Genomic DNA, 26,262 nt, shown 5'->3' with positions numbered 1-26,262 from the left:
TCTGTGAAAGACTGTATTCAGATATGTATTTAGTTTGCATGTAGCTTATCCTTCAGGACTGATGTTAAGTCAGTTGAAATGATAATATAACAGTCATGACATGCACAGGAGAGACTGGAAGATGAATAAAAATGTATGTATTTAGCTCTCTTGACAAAAAGTATCTAAAATAAATATTTTAGCAAACATAACACCTATCTGATTTGCAGATATTACCACTGGAACTCACTTTATTACCAAATGTATGTTACTATATGGAAAATATTTATTTTATCAAATCCTAACTGGCAAAAATAGCTGTAATTAAATCTGTTCACAGTATTAGAATCTCAATACAATAAATTAATGATATGAATAAATGAGTAGTAATCACAGTAATGTATCATCCTCTAAAGGCACAGTTCACCCAGAAGTGATCAGTTGAATGACTTTCTGTCTTGTCACACAAAGAAGATATGTTGAAGAATGTTCTGGTCTCTCTGTTCCATCGTTTAAATGTTATACAGAAAACAGGCAGAATATTTTCACATTAAAGTTCTCCTTCTGTGCTCTGCAGGAGGCAGAAAATCACACATGATGGCAGCCGATCATTTCTAGCTGAACTCCTTCAGGTTTTCTCATTCAGTATTTGAGGACGCATCCTCACCGGGATCTGGATTCTCCTCCGTCAGCTCTCCCTCGTTCTCTGTGTTCTCCTGCTTTTCCTCTTCTTCATCTGGTTTCTCCTCTTCATCTCCTCCTTCAGCTTCTTCATCCTGCTTCTCTTCACCATCATCATTTGATTCTGGTTCTGATGCCTGTCCCTCTTCCTTTATTTCTTCATCCTCTTCTTTCTTCTCTTCCTCTTTCCTCTCCTCCTCTTTCTCCTCTTCTTTCTCCTCCTCTTTTTTCTTCTCCTCCTCTTTCTCCTCCTCTTCTTTCTTCTCCTCTTTCTCTTCCTCTTCTTTCTTCTCCTCCTCTTTCTCCTCCTCTTCTTTCTTCTCCTCCACTTTCTTCTCCTCCTCTTTCTTCTCCTCCTCTGGTCTCTTCTCTTCTTCTCCGTCACATGCTGATTCTTCTGTTGTTGGTGAGTGGTCTACATCAGGAGTGGTCTCCTCTGCCCCCTTAATAAAACAACATCACAGATCAGTGTGTGACGCCCTGATGCATATTTTTTTGGAAACAGCGATACACTGACATAAAAAATAAAAATAAAGTTTAATTTAGACACATTAAACCGATCAAAACTGACAGTAAAGATATCTATAATGTTACAAAAGATTTCTCTTTCAAATAAATGCTATTCTTTTGATCTTTCTATTCATCTGTGAATCCTTGAAATAAAATGCATCGCAGTTTCCACAAAAAATACTGTGCAGCACAACTGTTTTTAACATTGATAATAATCAGAAATGTTTCTTGAGCAGTAAATCATCATATTATTCTGATTTCTGAAGATCATGTGACACTGAAGACTGGAGGAATGATGCTAAAAAATACAAATAAATTATTACAAGTAATCCAAACTCTGGCCACCAGTGTGTGTGTGTGTGTGTGTGTGTGTGTGTGTGCGCGCGTGTGTGTGTGTGTGTATGCTGTACTTCCTTCGCCAGCTGAGGAAGTTTAACCTGCCACAGGAGCTGCTGAAACAGTTTTACTCAGCCGTCATTGAGTCTGTCCTGTGTACTTCAATAACTGTCTGGTTTAAGACATCTGACATATCTGACATATCTGAAGACTACAGAGAACTGTTCGGACTGCTGAAAGGATTATTGGTGCTCCCCTGCCCACCCTTCAAGAACTGTATACATATATATAACTGTATACATCCAGAGTGAGGAAAAGGGCTCAGAAAATCACTCTGGATCCCTCACATCCAAGTCACCCCATAATTGAACTTTTGTCATCTGGCCGGCGCCTCAGAGCCGCAAACACCAGAACAGTCAGACACAAGAACAGTTTCTACCCCCAGATAATCTACCTCATGAACAATTAAAAGTTCCCCACTTATACAATAAAAATATGCTATATCCTTATATTTATGTTACCCCTCCATCCTAGTACATCCCTCATCTTATTCAATTCAATTCCATTATCATTTATAGCACAAGTGTTTATACAACTTTCTGATTCTGATATACATATATGCACACACACACACACACACACTTTTCAGTGTAGCTGTGTCCAAACGTTTGACTTCATAGACAGACGTCTTCACTACTTTAGCGCAGGCAGCTGATTTCTAGTACGAGTGTTAGAGATGATGAGGCTCAAGCTCCTCACCTGCTGGACCGGTGAAGATTTCTCATCTTCTGCTCTTCCATCCTCTGCATCATCTGCACAAACACACAGCACAGCAAACATGAGACGCCAGCGCCATCCATGGGTCAGGATTCACACTACAGGTGATGCTGCAGGATTCACATTCACACACAGACCATGTGATCTCACACCCAAATCCTGATTCAATGCATTTATGAAAGCTTCAGTTACAAACACAGAGAAAGATGGCTTTGGTTGCTGCTGCACACTCTGTATTAATAACTGGATTAATAAATATATCAAAATAATTAAATAATAATAATAATAAATAAATAAAATAATTAAAAATAATCAAGAAATATATATATATATATATATATATATATATATATATATATATATATATATATATATATATATATATATATATATATATATATATATATATATATATATATGAATTCCCTGAATTATTTATTATAAATCAGTGGTTTTATTGATGTAATAAACAATGATTGATATGATCATAGTCTATTTCACATTTCAGATGTGGTAAATATAGTCTCAGGTCTTAAACGAGCATGTATGTACATCACACTCTTATTAAAACCTCTCATGAATTAATTATAGAGTCGCTGTTAAAATGACCATTAGCTTTCGACGCTTCTGTGTAATTATTTTTGTGAGATTTACAGTCATACCATCGTACTCGCTAGTAAACAAGAAAATTACACAAGTGTTTTAAATACTTAATGAGTAATAAATCTAAAGATTGTGTGTGAAATCAATACACTCTGAATAATTAAACAGCAGAATTAATGCACCTCATATAAGTTCACGCTTTCCCCAATAGCGGCTATAAAAATATTGCTGTGCAGATGATAGCGTTTTACCCAGGCATTTAATGCGTTTCAAATGCAAAACTGATTGGAGTTTAGCAGCGGAGATGAGCCGGCGTAGCAATAATGGGCTTCTTTGAATATTTTATGGAAATGGTTCACATTTATTAACTGTAGTCCAAAAGCCTGACTGTAAGCAGGAGCGCTAATGTAACAATAAACAGTTAAATGTGATTGAGAGAAGGGCTCGTCTCATAAAAATGCTAAATCAAATTAAATAAAGCATTTTAAAACCTGCCTTCATTAAAGCGGAAGATAGAAGGGAGACTGCATTTCCAGCACAAGCGCTGTTCGTTAGCAGCCTGTATATCTCTGCCAATTAAACACTGCTCATGGGCCAAACGCTTGAGAATCATGTTATCTTCGGGAGATACACTGATTTTACTGTTGTTTTTTAATCCTTTCCCAACTAAACTACCAGACGAAGAGAGAGTTTGAGAGTCTTTAGAGAACTATGCAGGGCTTTTCAGGTTCTTTTAATGCTAGCACTATTGTACCACCCCAAAACAACCCTCAAGTGTGTCTTTAAGATCCCTTAACCCTTACACCCCAGACCTACACTTACTGTTCATCAGCAGCACATCGGGAGTTTACCGAGGCAAGAGTTAGAGCTAATAGTCTGTTAAGAATTGGTCCCTAAACTAAACTGTGACCTTTATTTTCAACAATGTTATGTTTAAAATGCAAATGATATGTTATCTAATCAGACATGCACTAATTTTCTGTAACTTTCAAGAACATAAATCTGAACATTGGATAAAATATTTCAAGTGTTATTTTAGCATATTTGAAATTATATTATAGTTTTTAAGGTTTTAAATTATATATTGAATTATACATTTTCCTTTTTCATTAAAATTAAAATTTTTGTTGTACTTTTGTTTATTGTATTATTATTATTACTATTATTATTGAATATGTCTATATAGTTTTTATATTTTTTTTAATTTGAGTTTTAGTTATTTTAGTACATCAAGTTAAAATAAATGAAAATGAGAAATGTAACTAGCTAAAATAAAATGCTTTTTATGTATGCATGTATTTATTTATTTTAGGTTAACATTTATTTAAATAATAATAATAATAATAATAATAATAATAATAATAATGGGCTTAATGTTTTAGTTAACTAATGGATAGAGTCAGGTTCATAATTCTTGTCTGATTTTGTTGGCATATTACCATGAAACATTTTTCCATTCATTTCATAAATCATAAATACATTTTCACCATGTTTTTAGGAGTAAAATGCTGTATAAATCAGTTTAAATGAAATATGAGCAAACCCCTCTGAAAAAGTCTTCAGAATACAGATAGGAATGGTTTATGTAAGTGCTGCTGTGTGTTGAGAAACAACGCCTCTAATGATATGGATTTGATAGGAATCAATTCAGTGAGTATTTCATATGTTTGAAAGTAGTCATGATATTGAAGACCAAAAAAATAAATAAAAAAAATTGGTCTTACAAAACCTTAAATGTTTTAAAAGGTATAAGGTTTACAACCACAAAAAAAAAAAAAAAAAAAAGTACATATATATATATATATATAAGTCCTGCTGTTTACGTGCAACTCGATCAGCTATTTATGGACTATTTTCATAAAGACCTCCCAAGGCCTGAAACAGCTTTCTCTCATCGACGTGATGTTACCCGGCAAACGACAGGAGATCATGAGAGCCGTCATGACTTCAGCTTCACTTCCACTCTTACATCACGTGATACATAAAGAACCGGGTGCAAATCAATTACAGCAGGCGTGATCGAGAATATGGTAATAAAATGTTCAAACACGATTAGTACGCACACGCATGGCATCACGAGCCTTAAATGATTTTGCTCTTATGCAAATGAGGACGAAAACATGCTGCTCCCGAGGCAACCAATCACATTCATAACCTCATCAACACTGAGAGCGTATGAAATATGTATGACAGACACAGATTAATCACACATTTCTGAGGTTGCACTGCCCTTGTATTTGTACAACCCTGAAACAACCTTGTTCAGAAGTTTTTCTGTTTTTTTGCATCTTCATATTTGGACTCAACCCGACTTTATGAGTTAGAGATCTTTTCACATTGACAACTCAACCATTACAAAGATGCCATTTGTGTGTGTGTGTGTGTGTGTGTGTGTGTGTGTGCTACTGTTTTGTTTGACCATATATTCTATGAACAAAACAAACTAAAAAACAATAAATTTACATCATATTATTAGCATTCAGATCATTCAAGGTGTGTCTAAACTTATGACCTCAACCTGCAACTAAGGGTTAATATACTGGGCTGCGCTGCTAATCAAAATAAGTGCAATCTTATAGGGCATTAGTGACATTTCAATTTCACGTTGTTTGCTTATAAAAACAGCTTTTAACATGCTGACAGCCAGATTAACAAGCACTTTTAATCACAGACTGCCACGGCGTCATAAAAACAGGACTGTAACGCTGTCACCTACTAGAGTTCAGCCAAACAGCCGGCTTCCCCGCTGACCTCAACATCAGCTTTTCATTTTCACCGCAAAACCACAAGTTTACACTACGAAAAGACTGTGCACATAGAAGAGGATCTGAGAAAACCAACAAAGACTAGATTTCTACAGACATGACAGTCTTGAAATTCAATGAAAAACAATGACCAAAACGCCACTGTGTTTTTAAAACAGATCATTTCTAATCATTATAAAAACCTGACAGCGTGGCGGCGCAATTACATTTCATTATATCCACCCAACAATACACTTCCACTAAAGCTTCTACAGCGCAGTTAAAATAAAGCATGTGACCTTCAGTCACTCAAGAACGATGCAAACGATGAAAGAGACCCATTCAACATGAGGCACTTTTCTATAATGTTATTAAGCACAAGGGCAAAGAAGCACACTGATGATATCTGGCTTCTGTACACTGTATGCATGTAAGTATTTGCATTATTCTGAAGAAAATGTGAATGATTGTTGTAAGTCCCAATGTAAAAGATCCTATATCATTCTGTTCTCAACACAGAGATCAAATTCACACAGCATCTAGATCAGATCCCTGAACACAGACACCGGATGCAGCCAATCTGAGCGGCACAGCTCTCAAGAAGCAATTTCACAATGGAAGTCACTGCTGGGACTCCCAGACTTTAATGGCTTTCACACTGTATAATGAGTATGAATCGCTCCTCAATAAGGCTTAATTGGGAACATTTTAAGGCACACAGTGCCTTTTGGGGGAAAGCAATTTGCCACTTCTGACAATAATAAACCACCATGCTTTTGGTGGGAGGACTGCAAAAACCTCCTCGTCTAAGTGTGTACAGAAAGAGGGGAGTCAATCAGTGCTGACTTTCATTCGCAGGAGTGTCTTCTAGCGTTCCTGTTGATTTGTCAGAGGCAGACGGGACACTCCTATGAGAGCACTGTTACCAGCGGGCAGCAAACCCACCGAGTCAATCGTCCAAGCTCCGCCCAGCAACTGTCACACAGGTCTCCGTCTCAGCCAATCACGTACACCAGCCTCTTTCAGAAGAGTTTCAACACACCTGGTATCATGTATCCAGGGGTCTATTCCTAAAGCAAATGCAAACTCAGCCCTAGGCTTAATTGTACACATGAATATTTCATACACCATTTAAAGATAAATAATGTTGTGATTCTGATCTTTCTCAACTGGGTATAGCCATAATTGGCATTTATTTCAAATTATTTGTGAAATTTACTAGCAGTTTCTCAGTGAGTATAGTACAAACGTCAGTCCTACACCATTTTGTGTGTGTGTGTGTGTGTGTGTGTGTAAAGCAGTAAGTGAAAAATACCTGGATAACGTGATGCATTCTGAAATGTTCATGCATCCAGTGGATACTTGACTATGGTATGAAGCCATGGGAGAAGAGTTATGAATGGCAGTCACAGTTTTTTTTAATGCAGCTGTATTTACTCTTAGTGACTGATAACATCCAAGTGAAAGATACAAAACACGTCAGAAAAATAAAATAAAAAATCTAAGATAAAAACCAGAATCTCTGAGTTGAAAAAGGATCAACCCGTGTGTTGGTCTGTTGTTGAAGCACCTTCTGCTTTAAGTACAGGCTTTAGTCTGTTGGGATTTGTCTCTACTAACGTTCTTCTTTGCAGAGCTGCTCAAGTTCAGTTGTGGACTGCAGTCTTCAGGTCATTCCACTGGCTTCCAGAAGGGTTTCAGTCTAGACTCTGATGAGGACATGCAAGACATTCAGCTTTTTCTCCTTCATCCACTGTGAGCGACGTCCTGATTCATACAGGGCTTTTTTAATTTCATTTTACTTGGATGCTTTGAGTTGCACTGAGTAAATACAGCTGGATAAAACAAAAACTGTCTTCATTTCAGGCCACAAAGCAACAGAATATGACTATTTTAAAGTGGGCAGATTCTATTCTAGACCCACTGTATGTGATTTCAGACACCGGAACGAAACAGGTGTATTTCTTTATGAGTGAGTCATTGAATGATCAACTCAACCAATTCATAAAAAAATTCAGAAACATTCATGAAGGGTATGTGCTTTTACACATTATTTACACATTTTAACTTAAATAAAATCCAGATGAGACTGATAAATTGATCTATTTGTATGAAAGATTTTAAATTATTTTTAAAGCTGAAGTGTGTATATAATTAAAAAAAAAATCACAGACTTCACGTCAGTACCTGCACATGCACAGTAAATCCTTTGTCTATCTATGACATCAATATTAAGAAATACTATATTATTCACATAAAATAAATGAATAAAAAAGTTTCAGTATGTCTATCTACAAATACTAATGAGATCACACTGGTATTGGACACAGAAAACAAAATCAAACACAGAATAAGGAAAAAACAACGTGACAAGAAAATGACATTTCTACATTTAAAGAAGGATCTGGCTCCTCTTTTATTCTCTTGTCTCTCGCCTCTGGTTCAGATATTACATTACTGCCATCACTGCAGGCCATGATCTAATTAGACACGAGCAAGACTTTAGCACTTGTCACATCTCAGTCTGTTCGGAGGAGCTGGAAGACCTCAGACACACACACACACACACACACACACACGTGCGGTCTGCTCAGTGAAGTGAGGCACAGAGAGAGGCACCTTAATGGGCTATTTCAGCATTATTTCAGTATTGTGGATGGATTGTCAGCAGGAGCCCTGAGATACTGAAGTGTGAAAGCCATCAGCGCTCCACACTCCTCTGTTCCTCCCTGTCATTACTGGAGTACGATTCCTCCTTCCCTCTCTCAAACACATCCACACATCCTCAGCCTCTCTGACTTCATGATGCCATGTGATTGGAGAATTTGCCCTACATTCACTTAACAACTGTGCCATCTGTTAGACTCCCTCGTTAATGGTGTCAGATCCTCTGCAAATCATTGATATTCAAATGTATGCACATAGCTTTATATTCCAGCACAGCGTTTCCTGCCTTTCTTCTAATGGACGGTTTAGTTATCAAAGAGGGATTTTTATCAATGCAAGAGTGACTAAATGTTTTGCCTGTGTCGAGACTGGCACTTTAAGACTGAGCTTTACTCAAAACAGTCTTTATGATTCATTGACATTTTGAAAGAAGGTGTAAATATAATTGTATTAATAATTATAATTTAAGTTTTTTTTTTTGACCCAATATTACGTTTCAGCTGAGATCTGAATGTTCACTGTCTGATTTCAAATAATAGACTATTACAAATCCTGAAACTCAGTTATTAGAAGCTGAAATGAGCAGAACACTGCTCTACACACCTGAACACAACCAGTGCTATAATACAGGACTAGTAATACTGAAGATTACATCACAGAGCACTAAACTCCCTGCTTGTGTAATCCTATATGCTGCATGAAGGAATCAAACACAGACATTTATCTTGCGACATTGGAAACTTCATTCATTTGCAATTCAATATGGTTAAACTGACTCACTGATACCATTTGGTAACTGTCTCAGGTTACGTATCTAACCATAGTTCCCTGAGTAGGGAACGAGACACTGCGTCCTCTAGGGGTCGCTTTGGGGAACACCTCGTCGTGACCCGTGTCTGAAGCATACATTGAAAAAACACCAACTTGTTGGCCGTCGACAGCCTCCAACATTACTACCGGCATGACTATAAATAAGCACCGGGAGAGCACGTCATTATCTTCTTCGTCTGAAGCTTGCGTCCGAAGCATGGCAGGGAGCTAGAGGACGCAGTGTCTCGTTCCCTTCTCAGGGAACTATGGAAACATACGTAATCTGATACAGTTCCTCCTTTGAGGGAACTATGTACTGCGTCCTCTAGGGGGCTCTTTGGGGAACAGTATACCCACACCGCCATGCTGAGGGGAGTGCAGGGCAGAATCATGGTGAGCACTAAGTACCAACTCTACCATTTCCACGGGAGTTGCCCCTGGTACGTTTAGACGGCTGTCTGTGACAGTACCCTTTACGGACAAAGGCCTAAGCTACATACCCAACTTAATTGTTAGGGCCTTGGCCCAGGGTAGAGCTGAAGGCTTGCAATCAGGAAAGATTCCTTTAAAAGGGATACGGCTAAGGACCTAGCATTTCTACCAAGTCTTGCCTGTCACACAGGGGCTACCGCTAGCTTACGCATAAGCTTGCTGAAAGAGCTGTCTCGACAGTTCTCTAGTAGCAACACCCTGTTTAGATAGGTCTCCGAGGATACATAGGTGGAGCGACGCCCAAGATGAATGGGGCTTTGATGAAACTCAAGAAAAAGGGCACAAAGCAACCGCGCGAAGCCCTCACCTCACCTACCATAGCATGGATTTTCAAATACTGTTCTAAGGAGGGGTTCTCGTGGCACTCTGATAGAGCAGATTTATAAATTTATTCGTACCATGTCTTACACAGACGCGTTTCGGAAAAGCCATCATCAGTGTGTACCAAGAAGCACAAACAAGAACATTTTAAAACAATGCATCACCGGTGAACCCCATTCCTCAAATCATTAGCAAGATCAGGTGCATCAAGTTACAAACATTATGGAAGCACACAAGAAATGACACAGATTGATTGCAACCCAAATGGTTTTACAAAAAACAATTTAAAGGTAATTTTTCATTTAAACCATTGGGGTATACTGTTTGAAGTGTGTAAATCCAAAAAGCCTCTCATTGGAGAAGAAAGTGCTCCCCGTTGAAGTGGCTTGACCAACTTAATGCCTAGAAATTAAGTACAAATATCATGCCCAAATTCATTAAAATGTCTGGCCATGGGTGACTTAACATCATGATTGCGTATGTATCTTTTGTGTTCGTGTAATCTTAATCTTAATTCTCTTTTCTTTTTCTTTTCCCATTTCTGGGATGGTACTCAAATGGTTCAGATCATACTTAGAAGGGAGAGGCTGTTATGTAAGTATAGGAGAGCATAAGTCTAAGTGGACGTCCATGACATGCGGAGTCCCACAAGGCTCAATTCTTACAGCGCTCATGTTTAGCCTGTATATGCTCCCACTAAGTCAAATAATGAGAAAGAACCAAATTGCCTAATCACAGCTATGCTGATGATACCCAGATTTACCTAGCCTTATCTCCAAATGTCTACAGCCCCATTGACTCCCTCTGCCAAAGCATTGATGAAATTAATAGTTGGATATGCCAGAACTATCTTCAGTTAAATAAGGAAAAAACTGAAGTCATTGCATTTGGAAACAAAGATGAAGTGTTCAATGTGAATGCATACCTTGACTCTAGGGGTCAAACAACTAAAAATCAAGTCAGGAATCTTGGTGTGATTCTGGAGACAGACCTTAGTTTCAGTAGTCATGTCAAAGCAGTAACTAAATCAGCATACTATCATTTAAAAAACATTGCAAGAATTAGATGTTTTGTTTCCAGTCAAGACTTGGAGAAACTTGTTCATGCCTTTATCACCAGCAGGGTGGACTCTTGTAATGGGCTCCTCACTGGCCTTCCCAAAAAGACCATTAGACAGCTGCAGCTCATCCAGAACACTGCTGCCAGGATTCTGACTAGAACCAGAAAATCTGAGCATATCACACCAGTCCTCAGGTCCTTACACTGGCTTCCAGTTACATTTAGGATTGATTTTAAAGTACTTTTACTCGTATATAAGTCACTAAATGACCTAGGACCGAAATATATTGCAGATATGTTCACGGAATATAAACCTAACAGAGCACTCAGATCACTAGGATCAAGTCAGTTAGAAATACCAAGGGTTCACACAAAACAAGGGGAGTCCTCCTTTAGTTACTATGCCATCCGCAGTTGGAATCAGCTTCCAGAAGAGATCAGATGTGCTAAAACACTAGTCACATTTAAATCTAGACTCAAAACCCATCTGTTTAGCTGTGCATTTATAGAATGAGCACTGTGCAATGTCCGAACTGATTGCACTATATTTTCACTGTTTTATTTTTATTATTATTTTTTTTTTAATGTTTTAATCATTTTAAAAGTTTTAAAATTGCTTGTTTTATTTATGTTTTTTTCTTCATGATCATTTTACTTTATTTTATGTAAAGCACTTTGAATTACCATTGTGTACAAAATGTGCTATATAAATAAACTTGTCTTGCCTTTTCGTTTTAACAACATAACAAAGCCCACACGGGCATTTGAGTAAGTACACAATAATAGACGAACGGCAGGTAATTCTCCCTCTCACAGAGAATATCTTGCCAGTCCGTGGATGTGAAAAAGAATTACCCACAATCATTGATTTACAATTCACACAACTCTTACAAGGGAAATTGCCTGGATCAAGAGTTTTGAGCCAATTAGTAGGCGGAGTGTAAGAATCAGCTTTAACCAATATATCCCTCAAATTATGGGACCTCTTATAAGCAAAAAGCGGAGGGTTTTGAAATGACTGGCCAAAAATTTTTTTCTCTTTTATTTCTGGATAACTTTATCACTCGCAATGACTAAATGACAGAAAACTCAGTCTCATATGAGAGGAGAACTCTGAGCTCAGAATAGCGCACTCATAGCGACCTTTTTTTGGAAAAAGGGGAGTGCTGCTAAATTACCACGAGAATCACCCAAATAGCCCCTCAAGTTGAGGGAAGCGATGCTTGAGGTGTATAAACAAATACACACTGGCTGAATGGAGCCCAAGGAACCAAGGTCTAATCATCTCAAGAAAGGGAACGAAGCAGAGCGCGTAACCCTTATCGCACAAGATTTCAGAAAATTTGCAAAAAATAACTGCCACCTCCACTTCCTGCTAGATGCAACAGCACCCTTAAGCGGCCAGGAGACCCCTCGGGGTGACCTGGCCAGACATCCATGAAATTCCCTGCAGTGCAGTGCCAGGCCTGATGATCAAGGAGGCTCCCTCAGAAACCTGTGATCTCAGCTGCCTAATACTGGAACATGAAGCCGAAGGGCTGGTGCTGGCCTAAACACTGTAACTGAGCACTGCAAAGGGAACTCACAGAGTTTATTAGTAGACACGTAACCACCAGCAATTAAATACAAATAAGTATATACAGAGAGGGTTACATTTACTCACCCACCCTCCTGCGCGGGAGCCACGCTCAAGGGGCGCCTCCTTTTAGTCTGGACCATCAGTCAGGTGGTTGCTATGAACATAGAACCATAAAAACATTATAGGTCCAGCATAGGAGACTGTTAGTAGAGAGGTTTCCACCTAACCTCGATCAGGTGGAGAGCTGGTGGTTACAGGGGAATTAGGAAGGGGAGGATAAAAGCAGAAGTTAAAAATACCCAAAGGGAATGAGTAGATACCTCGGTATCACTCTGATTCGGACGAGAATGCTGCCTCGTCTAAATCATACCCCTTAGGTTCTGCTTACCTCCTTGTGACCCATGATTCCTCTAACCCCTGCCCGCAGGTGGGGGAGGAGCGCGAGTTGCGACACTAGCCTTCTGTGACCGTCTTTGATCCTCAGATCGAGACAGGCCAGGACCCCTATGTTGTTTGGGCTCAGACCTGAACCTTTGTGGAACGAAGGATCTGAAAGCAGCGGAGCACGCCTTCGTCTCCTTGAACTTCTCAAATCGCCTTCTCAACGGAAATACCGAAAAGCTCAGAAGGCAAACCTGAACATCGAGAAGAAAGCATGTTCTTTCATTCCTCCCGATGTCTGCCAGGTTCATCCACAGATGTCTCTCTGCTTCCACCATGGCCGCTATACTCTCGCACATGGCGGAGGTGGCCTGCTTGGTAGCACGGAGAGAGATCCGTGGTGCGGCACAGCTCAGCTACCTGATCAGAAAAAGGCCCCTGCCTCTATCCAGGTCTCTTAGTAGATCAGTCTGATATGCTTGAAGCACCATCATCGTATGTAACAAACAGCCTGACCTGCTACTTCGTATGCCTTGCCATTTAAGCGAGATGATTTTCTGAAGGGGCTTAAATGGCAAGGAGGGAGATTAAGAGAGGATGTTTCCCCTGCACAAAGAAAAACATTTCACAGATACAAATTATTTATAAATTATTTATAATTTTTTTTACTCTTTTTTTTTTTTACGCATTCCCTTATAGCCGTTTGAGCATCACCTCGATGTCGGCAGATTACTTTAATGCCGAAACCGATGGATATGAGAAAAAAAATGGCATCTTTCATTTCTTTTTAATCTCTGTATGGAGATCATGCAGAAATAAAAGGCTCACCTGAGCTGGAGGGTTCTGGTCAAAAGGTAATTTTCGCTCAATAACCTCCAACAGTTCTACATACGCAGGGCAGGAGAATTGAGAAGGCTCGGCCTCAGCTTCTTCACCATCTTCAAATATCTCCTGCTTTTCCTGGGTAAAAACCCAGCAGAGCACTAACCTCAGTATCAGAAAGTGTTAAAGATATAACATCATCCTCCCGAGGAACCATTCAGACAGATCCACCTGTATTCTCACGAGCTCATTCTCTTCCATGCCTTAATGCGGACAGGTCCTGAACCACGGGAAGCAAATGGCTGTCTTTTTCCCCCCTTTTCTTTCACAAGAGAGACGAACGAGAGCGGAGCTTTTTCCATTGAAAAAACGCTCACAATGCACGCAGATTGCCTCCTCAAAGACATCGCGTGCGTGCTCTTCACCCAAACAAATGACGCAAAGATCGCATGTGTCAGTGGGTGTCAAATAACGCAGACACGGATGCACACATCATCTGAACACTTGCTAGTTGTTGCCATGATAAACAGAGAAAGATCGCCCTTCCCGGTTCTTTCAGAAGCACGCTTCAAACAAAACAGTCAGTTGAAGACGAAGAAGTGAATGACGTGCTCTCCCGGTGCTTATTTATAGTCGCGTCGGTAGTGACGTCGGAGGCTGTCGCCGGCCAACAAGTGTTTTTTCAATGTATGCTTCAGACACGGGTCACGACGAAGTGTTTCCCAAAGCGACCCCTAGAGGACGCAGTTTGAAGTTCCCTCGAAAGGAACCTGCTTTGATTCTGTCAAACTCACTCAAATCACCAACTGACGTGACCGTGCTCAATACTTTCCTGGTAATCAGAGTCTTTATTCATTGAATAACAAGAAGAGATATTTCTTATTCTAAAACTCACCTGAATATGTTTACACATAAAATATATTCCACTCAGTGAAGACTATTACTTCCGGCGAGATTCTGAAATGTGCACCCAATAGACACTTTACCATCCCACGAGGCCATGGGAGAGGAGTTATGAATACCAGCTAAAATAATTTTTCAAATTTAAAAGAAGTACCTACTCAGAGAGTGTGTGATTCATACACATTCATAAAGGACAGAAACCGATGCCTGTCTTTAGGAGTGAGTCATTGAATGATTAATTCAACCCATTCAAAAATAGACCCAACCATTTAAAAATCCTGATTCATTCAGAAATGAAACAAGTGCTTAAATTATTTACACATTTTTGCTAAACATCAATATGGGACTGCTAAATTGATCTATTTGTACAAGTCTTCAATTCCTAAAAACAAAAAACTGTAGTCATGTTCAGATAGTTGTAACGGCATACTTACAGATGGCTCTGAATATTAATGTTGGATAGGACTAGAATATATGACCATTAAAAATAAATAAATAAATAAATAGACCACCATTAATCAGTAGCTGCACATTCATAATCTAAAAGGATAATTTTATTTTATTTAGATGTGTATTATATACGCAGTGTTGGAGTTATATAATCAGATTACTTATTTTCAGATTTACTTAATTTATCAAGTTACTAGTAATGTAATGCATTACTTTTAGATTCACAATAAAACATCTGAGTTACTTTTTCCAATTTCACTTCTGGTGCATATTAATTTCACTTTTGGTGTGAAAGGACACTTATAGTAACCAAAAATATAACTTTTTGTTTGTTTGTTTTTAATCAAATAAGCAAGGCCAGCTCGGGTGACAAAAGTAACATAATCCATTACATTCTATATAAGTAACCGAGTAACACAATCAGTTACTTTTTCCGTGGAGTAACCCAATATTTTTATGTATTTCTTTTGAAAGTAACTTTTCCCAACACTGCGTGTAAAAGATGATATTACAGCAGATCAGGTAAGAATGGTTTTACATAGAAATATATTCTGCTCGGCCAAAGAAACAGAATCGTGGAGAAGAGAAGAGATGTGCTTTTGTTGACTTTATCACCATAGAGATTTAATAAGATAGTATCAGGCCACCTGGGTACCAGCAGGACCTCGAGTGATAATGAGACAGAGACGCTTCTGCCCTCACTGCAGACACACACACACACACACACACACACACACACTCCTGCTCCAGATCAAACACTGCACATTACATCACACCCCCTCACTGCCAAACCTCTTATTCCTGATCTTTACTTTCAACACATCAATTTAACTATGAATCAGTTTTCTTTCAGAGTCTGGGGCGAGACTAATAGTGTTTGGGGGCGATCTCTATGAGGCTCTCTTTGCACTGAAAGGTCATCACTTGGTGAGATGTTGTGGAAAGAGACACGTGCAGTGGAGTGTGGCGCTGATCGCACACCTCCGGCTGCAATCTGAGGAAACATGATGATGATGATGAGGAGGAGGAGCATGATGTAATCCCTCTCATGCCACAGCAAGCCTGTGAGCAGCACACGCACAGAGCCGCAGTGCCATCTCATGGTCACTCAGTGAAGCATGTTATATAAGGATCAGAGAATTACATCACTGTTATCAGACAATGACTCACCCACACAAACTCATCTGTTGGCAAAGACAGCAAAAACGCTTACAAATGGTGCAGCTTTACGATCTTTTACAGCAGTGTTGATTCTATTCAGATTCAGTTCATCACACTTTCATGAGACAGCGACGAGCTCAAGGTACGGTTTCTGCACATTTCTTCAAAATGTTTGCGATTACGATGAACTAACAATGAAAAACACGTCATTGTTTAAGCTGTCATTGTTATACATGTTGCATGTACTTACTAATATAATAACAGCTAAATTATGCATAATTATATGCATGTAACCAAAGCCAAACCCTCATCCTAACCCTAACCATATAGTAAGCACATGTATTTAATAGGGATGCACGATATTGGATTTTGCCCGATATTCGATATGCCGATATTTTAAAAATTATTTTGGGCGATGGCGATACCGATACCGATATATAAAAAAAATTTTCGCCTGATATATTTTAACTTTAATTTTACTGAAGAGAAATCCATGTATCTCTTCTGTACTGATTCTACCATAAATGTATTATTTTACAAATGTAGACAGACATTCACACCTGAAAAACAGGTCAATTATTTCACTTGGAGAATAAATGATATGCCAGTGCAACATTTTATTTTTAAGTTTAGACTTTGAAACTTAACATGACATTGTACTGAAACTTACAGAAAACACTTAAAATGCACATAACAAGCAGCTGTAGTCCAGACCTTCACTTCAGTCCTTCAGTCCACTTTAAAAGTATAATCAAACTAAACTAAAACCAAGCTCCACATTTTATCTTGTGAGACACAAAATATAAAATAAAAATACAAGGACATTTTATCCTTTACTTGAACTTGAGTGGTGCAAACCTTTTCAGTCCAACTAACTAGGGTGACAACTTCGGCTGACCGGTAGGCTTCTGTTCAGCTATTTTTTTAATACCAAAGGTAGGTTTTTCTTAACAAAAATGAGCATCTCTGTCTTTTCACCGTCCAATCGTTTTCTCTTTTCATCCATCACATCAGAGGCAATGCTAAAAAGCCGTTCACTGTCAACGCTTGTGCAAGGTGCACACAGGTACTTGCGTGCAGCAAGAGCGAGGGCAGGGAAACGGGCTGGTTGCACTTCCAGCACTCCAATGGACTGTGGTTCCTGGGAATTGTGGGTTCGGCCAGGTATGAGATGACCTATGAAGTAACAGAATACCAAAATATTACTTATGTATATATATATATATTTTTTTTTACTTTATGTTTTAGGCATTAACAGAGCTCTAACGTTTTTTTTCCACAAATCAAATGATTTATTAGTTGCATGTTTATTATTACTACCGTACACATAGCGAATTATTATAATAAATAGGCAATTATCTATGTTATGACATTGCAGAATAATAATAGCGAAAGTCGCATCATTAATTAGGATGCTTTCGGTCCAAAAGTGATTTTTTTTTTTTTTTAATAATAACCTACATTTGTGCATGTTTTACACTTACCTGTGACACTGAGGCGGTCTTGTCTTGCTCCTCAAACATGACATTCTCCTCCAGAATTTCGACATACATATCCAGCAGTGACCCTTTTCGGGTCCTCTTCTCTGGGGGATCCTCTGTGCTGGCATCTGCACTGCCGCTCATGTCATCCAAAACTTTGAGCAACAGGTCGCGAGCACTCCTCTTTTTTTCCTCGTCAAAGTACCGGTCTTTGTAGCGTTCATCAAGCATGGTTGCAACAGAATAAAGTGCCTCACAATGCACACCGGTGAAGCGATGATCGACGGCTTCCAGCAGGGTAGTTTTGGTAGTCTGCACTCCTCTGTCCGTGTCACTCGGCCGGCCGAGCAGTCGTGTCAGTGCCACAACCGCGGGGATCACATCAGCAGCAGAAGCCTCTGCAGAACTTATATCTCTGGTCAGCTGCTCAAAGGGGGCGAGAAGTGTGATCATATTTTCTATAATTCCCCACTGATTTGCGTCAAAGTTGCAGGAAGCTCGAAATCAGCGGCATAAGCACCTAGTGCCCTTTTCTGCTCGACCAAGCTTCGCATCATATAAAATGTCGAACTATCTGGTAGCGATATCTTGTTGAAGTCGTTTTACCGACATTCTGAGCTCTTTCTGTACATCCGCCAGTCGACTGTATGCCAGCTGGGAGTGTTTGAAATGTCCAATTATTCTCCTTCCCAAGGAAACTTTCTATTTTCCATTTCCCAAACATACTTTCAAATGCGGACGCAATTGCAGCTGCTGTGTGAGAACCGGAGCATTCCTGTGAGTGTAGGACAGCTTTTTTAAGGGTGAAATCTTCATCTATCCACTGGGCAGTGAGGCTCAACATGCTTACAGGACTCACGCTTGATGTCCAAATGTCCGTGGTGAAGCTAATGTAACACGCGCCGGCAAGGAGCTTTTCAATTTGACTGGCGACAACACTCTGGAGTTCAGGTAAGGCCACGTCAGAAAAATAGCGCCGGCTAGGCATAGCATACCGCGGCTCTAGGTGCATCATTAGCCTCCTGAAGCCAACATCTTCCACCACGCTAAACGGCTGGTTATCAAGGGCAATAAATTCAATTATTTTGTCGTTAAGATCTTTTACCTTTGGGTGGTCGCTGCTGTATTTTCTAGCTTAGTCAAAGGACTGAAGTAGAGGCTGCTGATGGGTTTTTGTCTGCATTTTTTCCTTCTTACTTTTTAAAAAGTCTTGGTTCTGCTCAGGATGACGGCTCTTAAGATGTGTAATCATATTTGTAGTGTTGAAAGACTGTTGTTTTACGCCTCCTCGCATCACTTGTGCTTTACAAATATTACAAATAGCAACTTTGTTATCTGTTTGACAGATCTCGAAATGCCTCCACACAGCTGACATGTTGTGAGTTTAAGTTTTTGGCGCTCAAGCTACGTTCATGGTCGTCGCGCGCACATGAAACACGCCCCCTATCGGTTTGGCTCATCGGCAGAAATATTAATATCGGCCGTCATTTTAAGCTTTTATCGACCAATACCGATGTTGTGCCGATATTATCGTGCATCCCTAGTATTTAATTATTATTACTCCGTACTTAAGTATAATTACACTGTAACAAGGACACCTTAAGATAAAGTGTAACCAAAAACACTTCTTTAGCATTAATTAATTGTTGCAGTTGATTTACTGATAGATTTATTTTTTTTTAAATCAAAAGTTATATCTGTTATAGTTAATGCACTGTCAAGTGACATAACATTATGTTAACTATCATTAACAGAGGTTAAAAATTAAATGCTGTAAATGTATATATTGCTCAACTTTATTTGATGTTATAATATGTATCACTGTTTCCACTAAAATATTGTGCAGCACAACTGTGTTCAACATTGATAATAATCAGAGATGTTTCTTGAGCAGTAAATCATCATATTATTCTGATTTCTGAAGATCATGTGACACTGAAGACAGGAGGAATGATGCTGAAAATACAGCGGAGCATCACAGAAATACATTATATTTTAACAGAGATTCACATGGAAAACAGCTGTTTTAAATTGTACAAATATTGCAGTTTTTACTGCATTTTTAATCAATAATTGCAGCCTTGCTGAGCAGAAGAGACTTGCTCCACAATCATTAAACCATCAGACAGAGCTCCACGGTCTGAGCAGTATATACTCTAGTGTGGTGCATGCTGTGCTGCAGTGTCTCTTACTGTTGTTCTGAGTGAGTCCGCTCCTCTTCTTGCGGATGTTCATGAGCTTGGCCTGTGAGATCTCTCGGACCACAGACGACAGCTGCTCTTTACAGCTCTGCGCCGGAGGACTGCTCTTCTCCGCTGCACACTCACACTCACTCACCACCTCACAACACAAACATGCAATGAGTACACACTTCAAAACACAAACCTCTGGTACTATGATGTTTGGTACTCACATCTCCATTCTGCTGTCTGTATTTGTATATCGGAGGTAGTGACGCCGCTTTAGACCTAAAATCACATTCAGTCACATTCTGCTTGAAAACTTCCTTCATCTCGAGAGGAAATACTGTGTCTTTCTCTCACCCGTTCACTCTCTTCACGCCGATGGCTTTACTGAAGAGCAGCTCGCTGTATGGAAGCTTTTTGAATCTGTCTCTGCCAACAGCGACGTAAAACTGTCCGTTTTCTAACTCCTTTCCGTCCAGAACCAGAGTCCCTTCAAAGGTGTACAGACTGAACGAGAAGATGGTAAATACTGCTCAGGGAACATACAGTCATGCCAACAAATATTGGCACCCTTGGCAAATATGATCAAATGAGGCTGTGAAAATTAATCTGCATTGTTAATCCTTTTGATTTTTTATGTAAAAAATTGGATAACTAGAATTTAAAACGGAGGGGAAATATCATTATGAAATTAATGTTTTTCTCAAATACTCGTTGGACACAATTATTGGCACCCCTAGAAATTCTTATGAGTAAAATATCTCTGAAGTATATTCCCATTCATATTCACAATTTTGAGCACCCCAGCATGATTATAAACATGAAATTATCCAGCCCTTGCTTCCTGTTTCACAGAAATATAAAGTAGAGGGAAAACAAAGCCCAAATGCCCTTAATCATCCATCACAATCAGAAAAACCAAAGAATATATTTCTGATGTGCAGCAAAAGATGATTGAGCTTCACAAATTGGTGAAGTGGCTTTAAGAAAAGAGCTAGAGCAGTGAAAATTCCCATTTCCACCACCAGGGCAATAATTAAGAATTTCCAATCAACAGAAAATGTAAGAAAACTGCCTGGAAGAGGATGTGTGTCTATATCGTCCTAATGCACGGTGAGAAGGAGAGTTTGAGTGGCTAAAGACTCTCCAAGGATCACAGCTGGAGAATTGCAGAAAATAGTTGAGTTTCTGGTTCAGAAAACCTTTAAAAAAATGTCATACAGAACCTACATCACCACATGTTGTTTGGGAGGGTTACTAGAAAAATAATCCTAGCTCATTAAAAAACGAACTAAAGCATATTCAGTTATCAGACACGACTGGAACTTCAAATAGGACTGGTTTCTATGGTCAGATGAAACTAAAAATGAGCTTTTTAGCAGTAAACACTCAAGATGGGTTTGGTGAACACAGGGATAAAAAGTACCCCATGTGTACAGTGAAATATACAGCTGTATTGTTGATGTGGTGAGCCTATATTTCTGCTGGAGGTCCTGGACATCTTGTGTAGACACATGGCATCATGGATTCTATCAAATACCAACAGATAAAAAATCAGTAAGTGACTGACTCTGTTAGAAATCTTATAATGGGCCATGTTTGGATCATTCAACCGTACAATAATCCAAACACAAACCTCAGAAATAACACCGAAATGGGTCACTGAGCTCAAAACCAAGCTTCTGCTATGACCACTCCAGTCCTCTGACCTGAACCCATAGAAAATGAGAGGAGTGAACTGAAGAGGAGAAGCTGGGAATCTGAAGGGTCTGGAGTGATTCTGGATGAAGGAATGGTCTCTGATCTCTAGTCAGGTGTTCTCTAACCTCATCAGGTGTTATAGGAGAACATTTAGAGCTGTTAAACTGGCAAATGGAGGTTTCCAAAAGTATTGAATAAAAGGGTGCCAATAATTGTGTCCAACGAGTATTAGAGAAAAACATTTATTTCATAATGATATTTCCCCCCATTTTAAATTCTTATTATCCAATGAAATGAAACATTTTTTATATTTTTTTTAAATAAAAGATCAAAAGGATTAACAACACAGATTAATTTTCACAGCCTTCTTTGATCATATTTACCAAGGGTGCCAATATTTGTGGGCATGACTGTAGAAATACTCATCATCTGAGTGATTTCATGAGACTTCTACAGTGTGTCCTGGAGAACCACAAGAATCAAAGTAATCAAAACGATCTCATTTTTAAAACGGTTGTGACGTCTCTAAACACCGGAGCACAAATGCATTCAAACATTTAGCCTGAGAGAGCTGTGCTCTGATTTTATTAACCAGCTGCCAGAAGCATTACACTTGATTTTTTTTTCTTCTGTATTTTAGAAAAGAACCTTTGAGCACTATGAATTAATTTCACTTGATTGTTAATGCCATGGGATAAATGTCCTCCATTGCTCGTGCTTGTGTACCTCCGGACACCCCCAATGATCCGCAGGCCCATTTTCTCTGTGATCATCTCCAGAATCCGCTCAAACTGACCAATCACACGGCTGGGAATCAGCAACCTCACCACTGGGTTCAGGACGTCTCCATTGGCCACGACACTGACACACACACACACACACACACACACACACACACACACACACACACACACACACACACACACACACACACACACACATCTCTGCTTTTATTTGTTCAGCACTGCAGAAAACCAGCTGACAAAATATGCTGTCCATTTACTGAATGTACTTTCCATTTTATTATGTTCTTCTTCATTTGGATGAACCAAGATATTTTAGTCAGTCTGGTTTTCAGTTGTTGTGTGAATCAAATCTTCATTTGTAGCACACATACCATGCAATAATCACAATAAGCTTAGTCACTTTTTAATAAAAAAAAAAGAGAATGAAAAAACTACATCTGCTTGTTCTATAAAAATCTATAAAATTGTATCACAAAATACAAACAATGTGGTTTTAATATGGCGTTTACAGTATTACAGTAAATCTTTCCAGTGTTTTTTCTCTCTTTTCTGAGCGCTGTGCTCACTGTGAGTGATTTCTGTGTGCAAAAAAAAAAGCAATAAGATTGCTCTGAAGTTCACAGAAAGAAACAGAACAATGTCATTGTTTTGAACAACAGGAGGGAGAGAAATCGTGAAGCTTGTTAATATCCCACAGAGATCTTTGATTAAATCTGGAAACTGGAATCACTGAACTAGTGAAGGTTTGCAGTGATGCTGATGAAATAAAGCAGTAAACCGCTCTTACAATACAGCGCAGGGCTCTTTGATGGGCTTGAGGAATCTGGCAGACACGATCAGACGACTCTGAGGAACCGGCTTGAGCTGCACACAGAAACCAGAAGCTGACAGTCATCCAGTTTAATTACAGCTTAAACACCAGATCTAATCACGATCACTGAATATGAACCAAGATACTAACACACATGTAAAGTATTGATTCTCATTTTATCTAGTGTGTTATTCAATATTATATTTAAAGTGAATATACGTTTAAATTTCCTACATGAACGTGAAGTGAAAGTGACATGTCATACAGCCAAGTATGGTAAATGGCAAGTAAATGGCAACTTTATTAGAATAAATGTGTAATTACAAATATATTTAAAAGCAATGTATTTCAATAGAAGTACTTATTTTTTTGTTTATCATAAATTTTTATCAATACATTGAGCAGTATCAGTTTAACTATACTCTGAAGACATCAGAAGTAGTTTTCTGTCTCTGTATCTAGTCTTGAGTTCTGCAGGAGTATATGAAGTGATGTTCAGACGGTCTGCCAGGGCTTTGTTTGCACTCTGGGTCAGAGCCATTGACTTAAATATGCATCCAAGAGCGTGGATAATAATTCACAGGTTAATAATTCATTGACAAATGAGCTGACAATAACAAAGTGAGTCTTTCCAGACGACAACACAGACGTGTGTCTGAACACGACACCTCGCTCAGGTAGTCTTTCTTGAACGTTAAAGCACACTGATGCTCCAGTTTTCCTGTAAACATATAAGCGGTGTGTTATAAACCTGCTCTGAGATCCCTGGCTGTGTTTGCCAGTGTCTGAAGCTCTGTGTGTGTGTGTGTGTGTTTGCTCTGGTGTAGAGTCCCGAGGGCAGCAGTGATCGACTGCTTCACTGAACCTTCATTAATCAGCAGGTTTATACTGGAGCAGAGCTTGAGAGTGGTATAGACACACATAGACAGATTTCAGACATCAGTGTAAATATTTGTCCTTACCACTCCATTGGTCTGAAGCACTTTTTTCTTCCTGGATCCTATCTGTAAGTAACTAGAAAGTGAGCTGAATTACTTTTTTATTTTTTTTCATTTTACAAAGCAGAATTTGTGATACAGACACTACTAGTCAGACTTTTCAATTTAGTTGATAATAAATATAATGATGTTATATTTAATGCTTAAAGCAGTGGTTCCCAACCTTTTTCAGCTCACGCCCCACACAACCAAACACATATGTTTGCGCGGCCCACTGCAAAAAATAACTGACCCCACTATTGTTGGGTTAATAACTTAGTACTCAGAAGCTAGATTGTTAACTGTATTTATTGAATGAACTAGGGCTGTGCGATATGGACAGAAAAAAAAAGGATGAATTTGAAACATATTTCCAAAAGAAAACCAATTAGAGCTTTATCAAAAAGTTGTAACGTCTCTAGAACAGACATAAGTCAAAATAATCACTATAGTAAGTGTAAGTGCTTGTAAGCACTTCGTCTTGGCGCAGTAATATCTTCACTAGTGAAAAATCCTCTCACCGGCCCCCGCTCCCTCTAGTGAAGATATTACTGCGCCAAGACTTGCCATGGTCTTCCGCCACACAATATAGTTATCCATTTTATACGCTTAGAAAAGCACAACGTTTTGTTTTGTGTTACCGTCCTAGGTCGAGTTACACTACGCGAGTAACTGTATTTAAATCGGGAAACCGTGGAGGTGTTTGGTAGCTTCTCTGCTTGGCCCATATTGAATGAATGGACTAAGCTAAGTGCTTTCAAAGTGTCACCGCGCGCCAAAGCGATCGAGTGCACGCACTGAGACGAGAGAGGTATGTATCAACTCATCTTAGGTAAGGGAAAAACATAGTTTAATATGAAAACACGGTGGAGTATCCCTTTAATAGTAATTGGCGGCCCACCTGCAATACCACCGCGACCCACAGGTTGAAAACCACTGGCTTAAAACAATAGTTTAATTAAAAAAAAATAACATTTGTTGAGAAACATCCAGATGTAGATGAGTTTGTTTCTTCATCAGATCGTGAGAAATGTAGCACTGCATCACTGTCTCAGCAATGAAACTAATCCAGCACTAAGATGTTTTTATTATTATTATTACAGTCTGAATGCATAATAACACTTCCTCCAGTGAAGACGTGCATCTGCTGTTGTCTCTCACAGATTAGTTTAGATCTGTTTAAACGCTGCTTGATCTGTGCAGATTTCTCTCCTGATTCAGACCAGAACACTGTTTCACTGGAGGAAGTGTTATTCTGGATTATAGACTCTATGTGTTTGAGTTAAAATCATCTTAATGCTGGATGTGTTTCAGGTTTTGTCTTCTCCAGATGTTCACTGATGGACTGGAGTGCTGTGGATTATTGGGATGTTTTTATCAGACTCTCATTCTGACGGCACCCATTCACTGCAGAGCATCCATTGATGAGACACTGATGCAGTGCTACATTTCTACAAACCTGATGAAGACACAAACTCTTCCTGATCTCAGATGATCCTGAGGGTGAGAGTATTATCAACTAATTTTTATTTTTGGGGTGAACTATTTCTTTAAATATGTTAAATCAGTTCTAATGCAGACTAATAGATACATATTTCCTGTACATCAACTTCTTCATAAAACTAACATTTTAAGTCTAATAAACTTTAGAAATAAAGTTGTCTATCATTATAAAATAAGGAGAATAAGGGTGTAACCGTTTGACAGGTGGCAGAAGTGTCTTACTCGATCTTCTTGAAGCTCTCTCGTCCAGCGGCCACGTACTGCTCTCCGCTGCGCAGGTGCTCCAGGGACTGGACCCGGTGTCCGGCTTTGGGCGTGTAGATGCTCCGGACCGCGCCGAACGGAGCCCTCACGCCGCCGGTCACCTCCCGCAGCAGCGTGTCGAAGGTCGAAACCCGCTTCGAGTTAATCACCAAGCGCCTGGGCTCGTAATAGCGATCCCCGTTCCGATAGAAATAGATGTTTTTCACCTCAGGTTGAGACAGGAAGTTGGGCTTCTCCGCACTCATGGCCACGGAAGAGCGCGAGAGCAGTCAGGCTCCAGACCGCAGACACACGAGCTTCATCAACAGATCATCCGGT

The 26,262-nt window shown here is 39.2% G+C and overlaps 1 protein-coding gene across 1 annotated transcript; it reads right to left on the bottom strand.

The window, feature by feature from the left end:
- Positions 1 to 26,262, bottom strand: LOC128030114 (doublecortin domain-containing protein 2-like). Its single transcript, XM_052617613.1, has 9 exons — positions 25,903 to 26,262; positions 24,163 to 24,214; positions 23,177 to 23,253; positions 22,370 to 22,504; positions 20,300 to 20,449; positions 20,170 to 20,224; positions 19,949 to 20,096; positions 2,266 to 2,318; positions 1 to 1,103 (listed from the first exon to the last, which is right to left on the bottom strand). Exons 1-9 carry the CDS (start codon positions 26,187 to 26,189, stop codon positions 618 to 620), a joined length of 1,443 nt encoding a protein of 480 aa, XP_052473573.1. The 5' UTR covers positions 26,190 to 26,262; the 3' UTR covers positions 1 to 617.

This window comes from Carassius gibelio, chromosome A16, assembly GCF_023724105.1.
Source record: "Carassius gibelio isolate Cgi1373 ecotype wild population from Czech Republic chromosome A16, carGib1.2-hapl.c, whole genome shotgun sequence".
Classification (NCBI taxonomy): domain Eukaryota; kingdom Metazoa; phylum Chordata; class Actinopteri; order Cypriniformes; family Cyprinidae; genus Carassius; species Carassius gibelio.
This window is presented reverse-complemented; position numbering and strand designations above follow the sequence as displayed.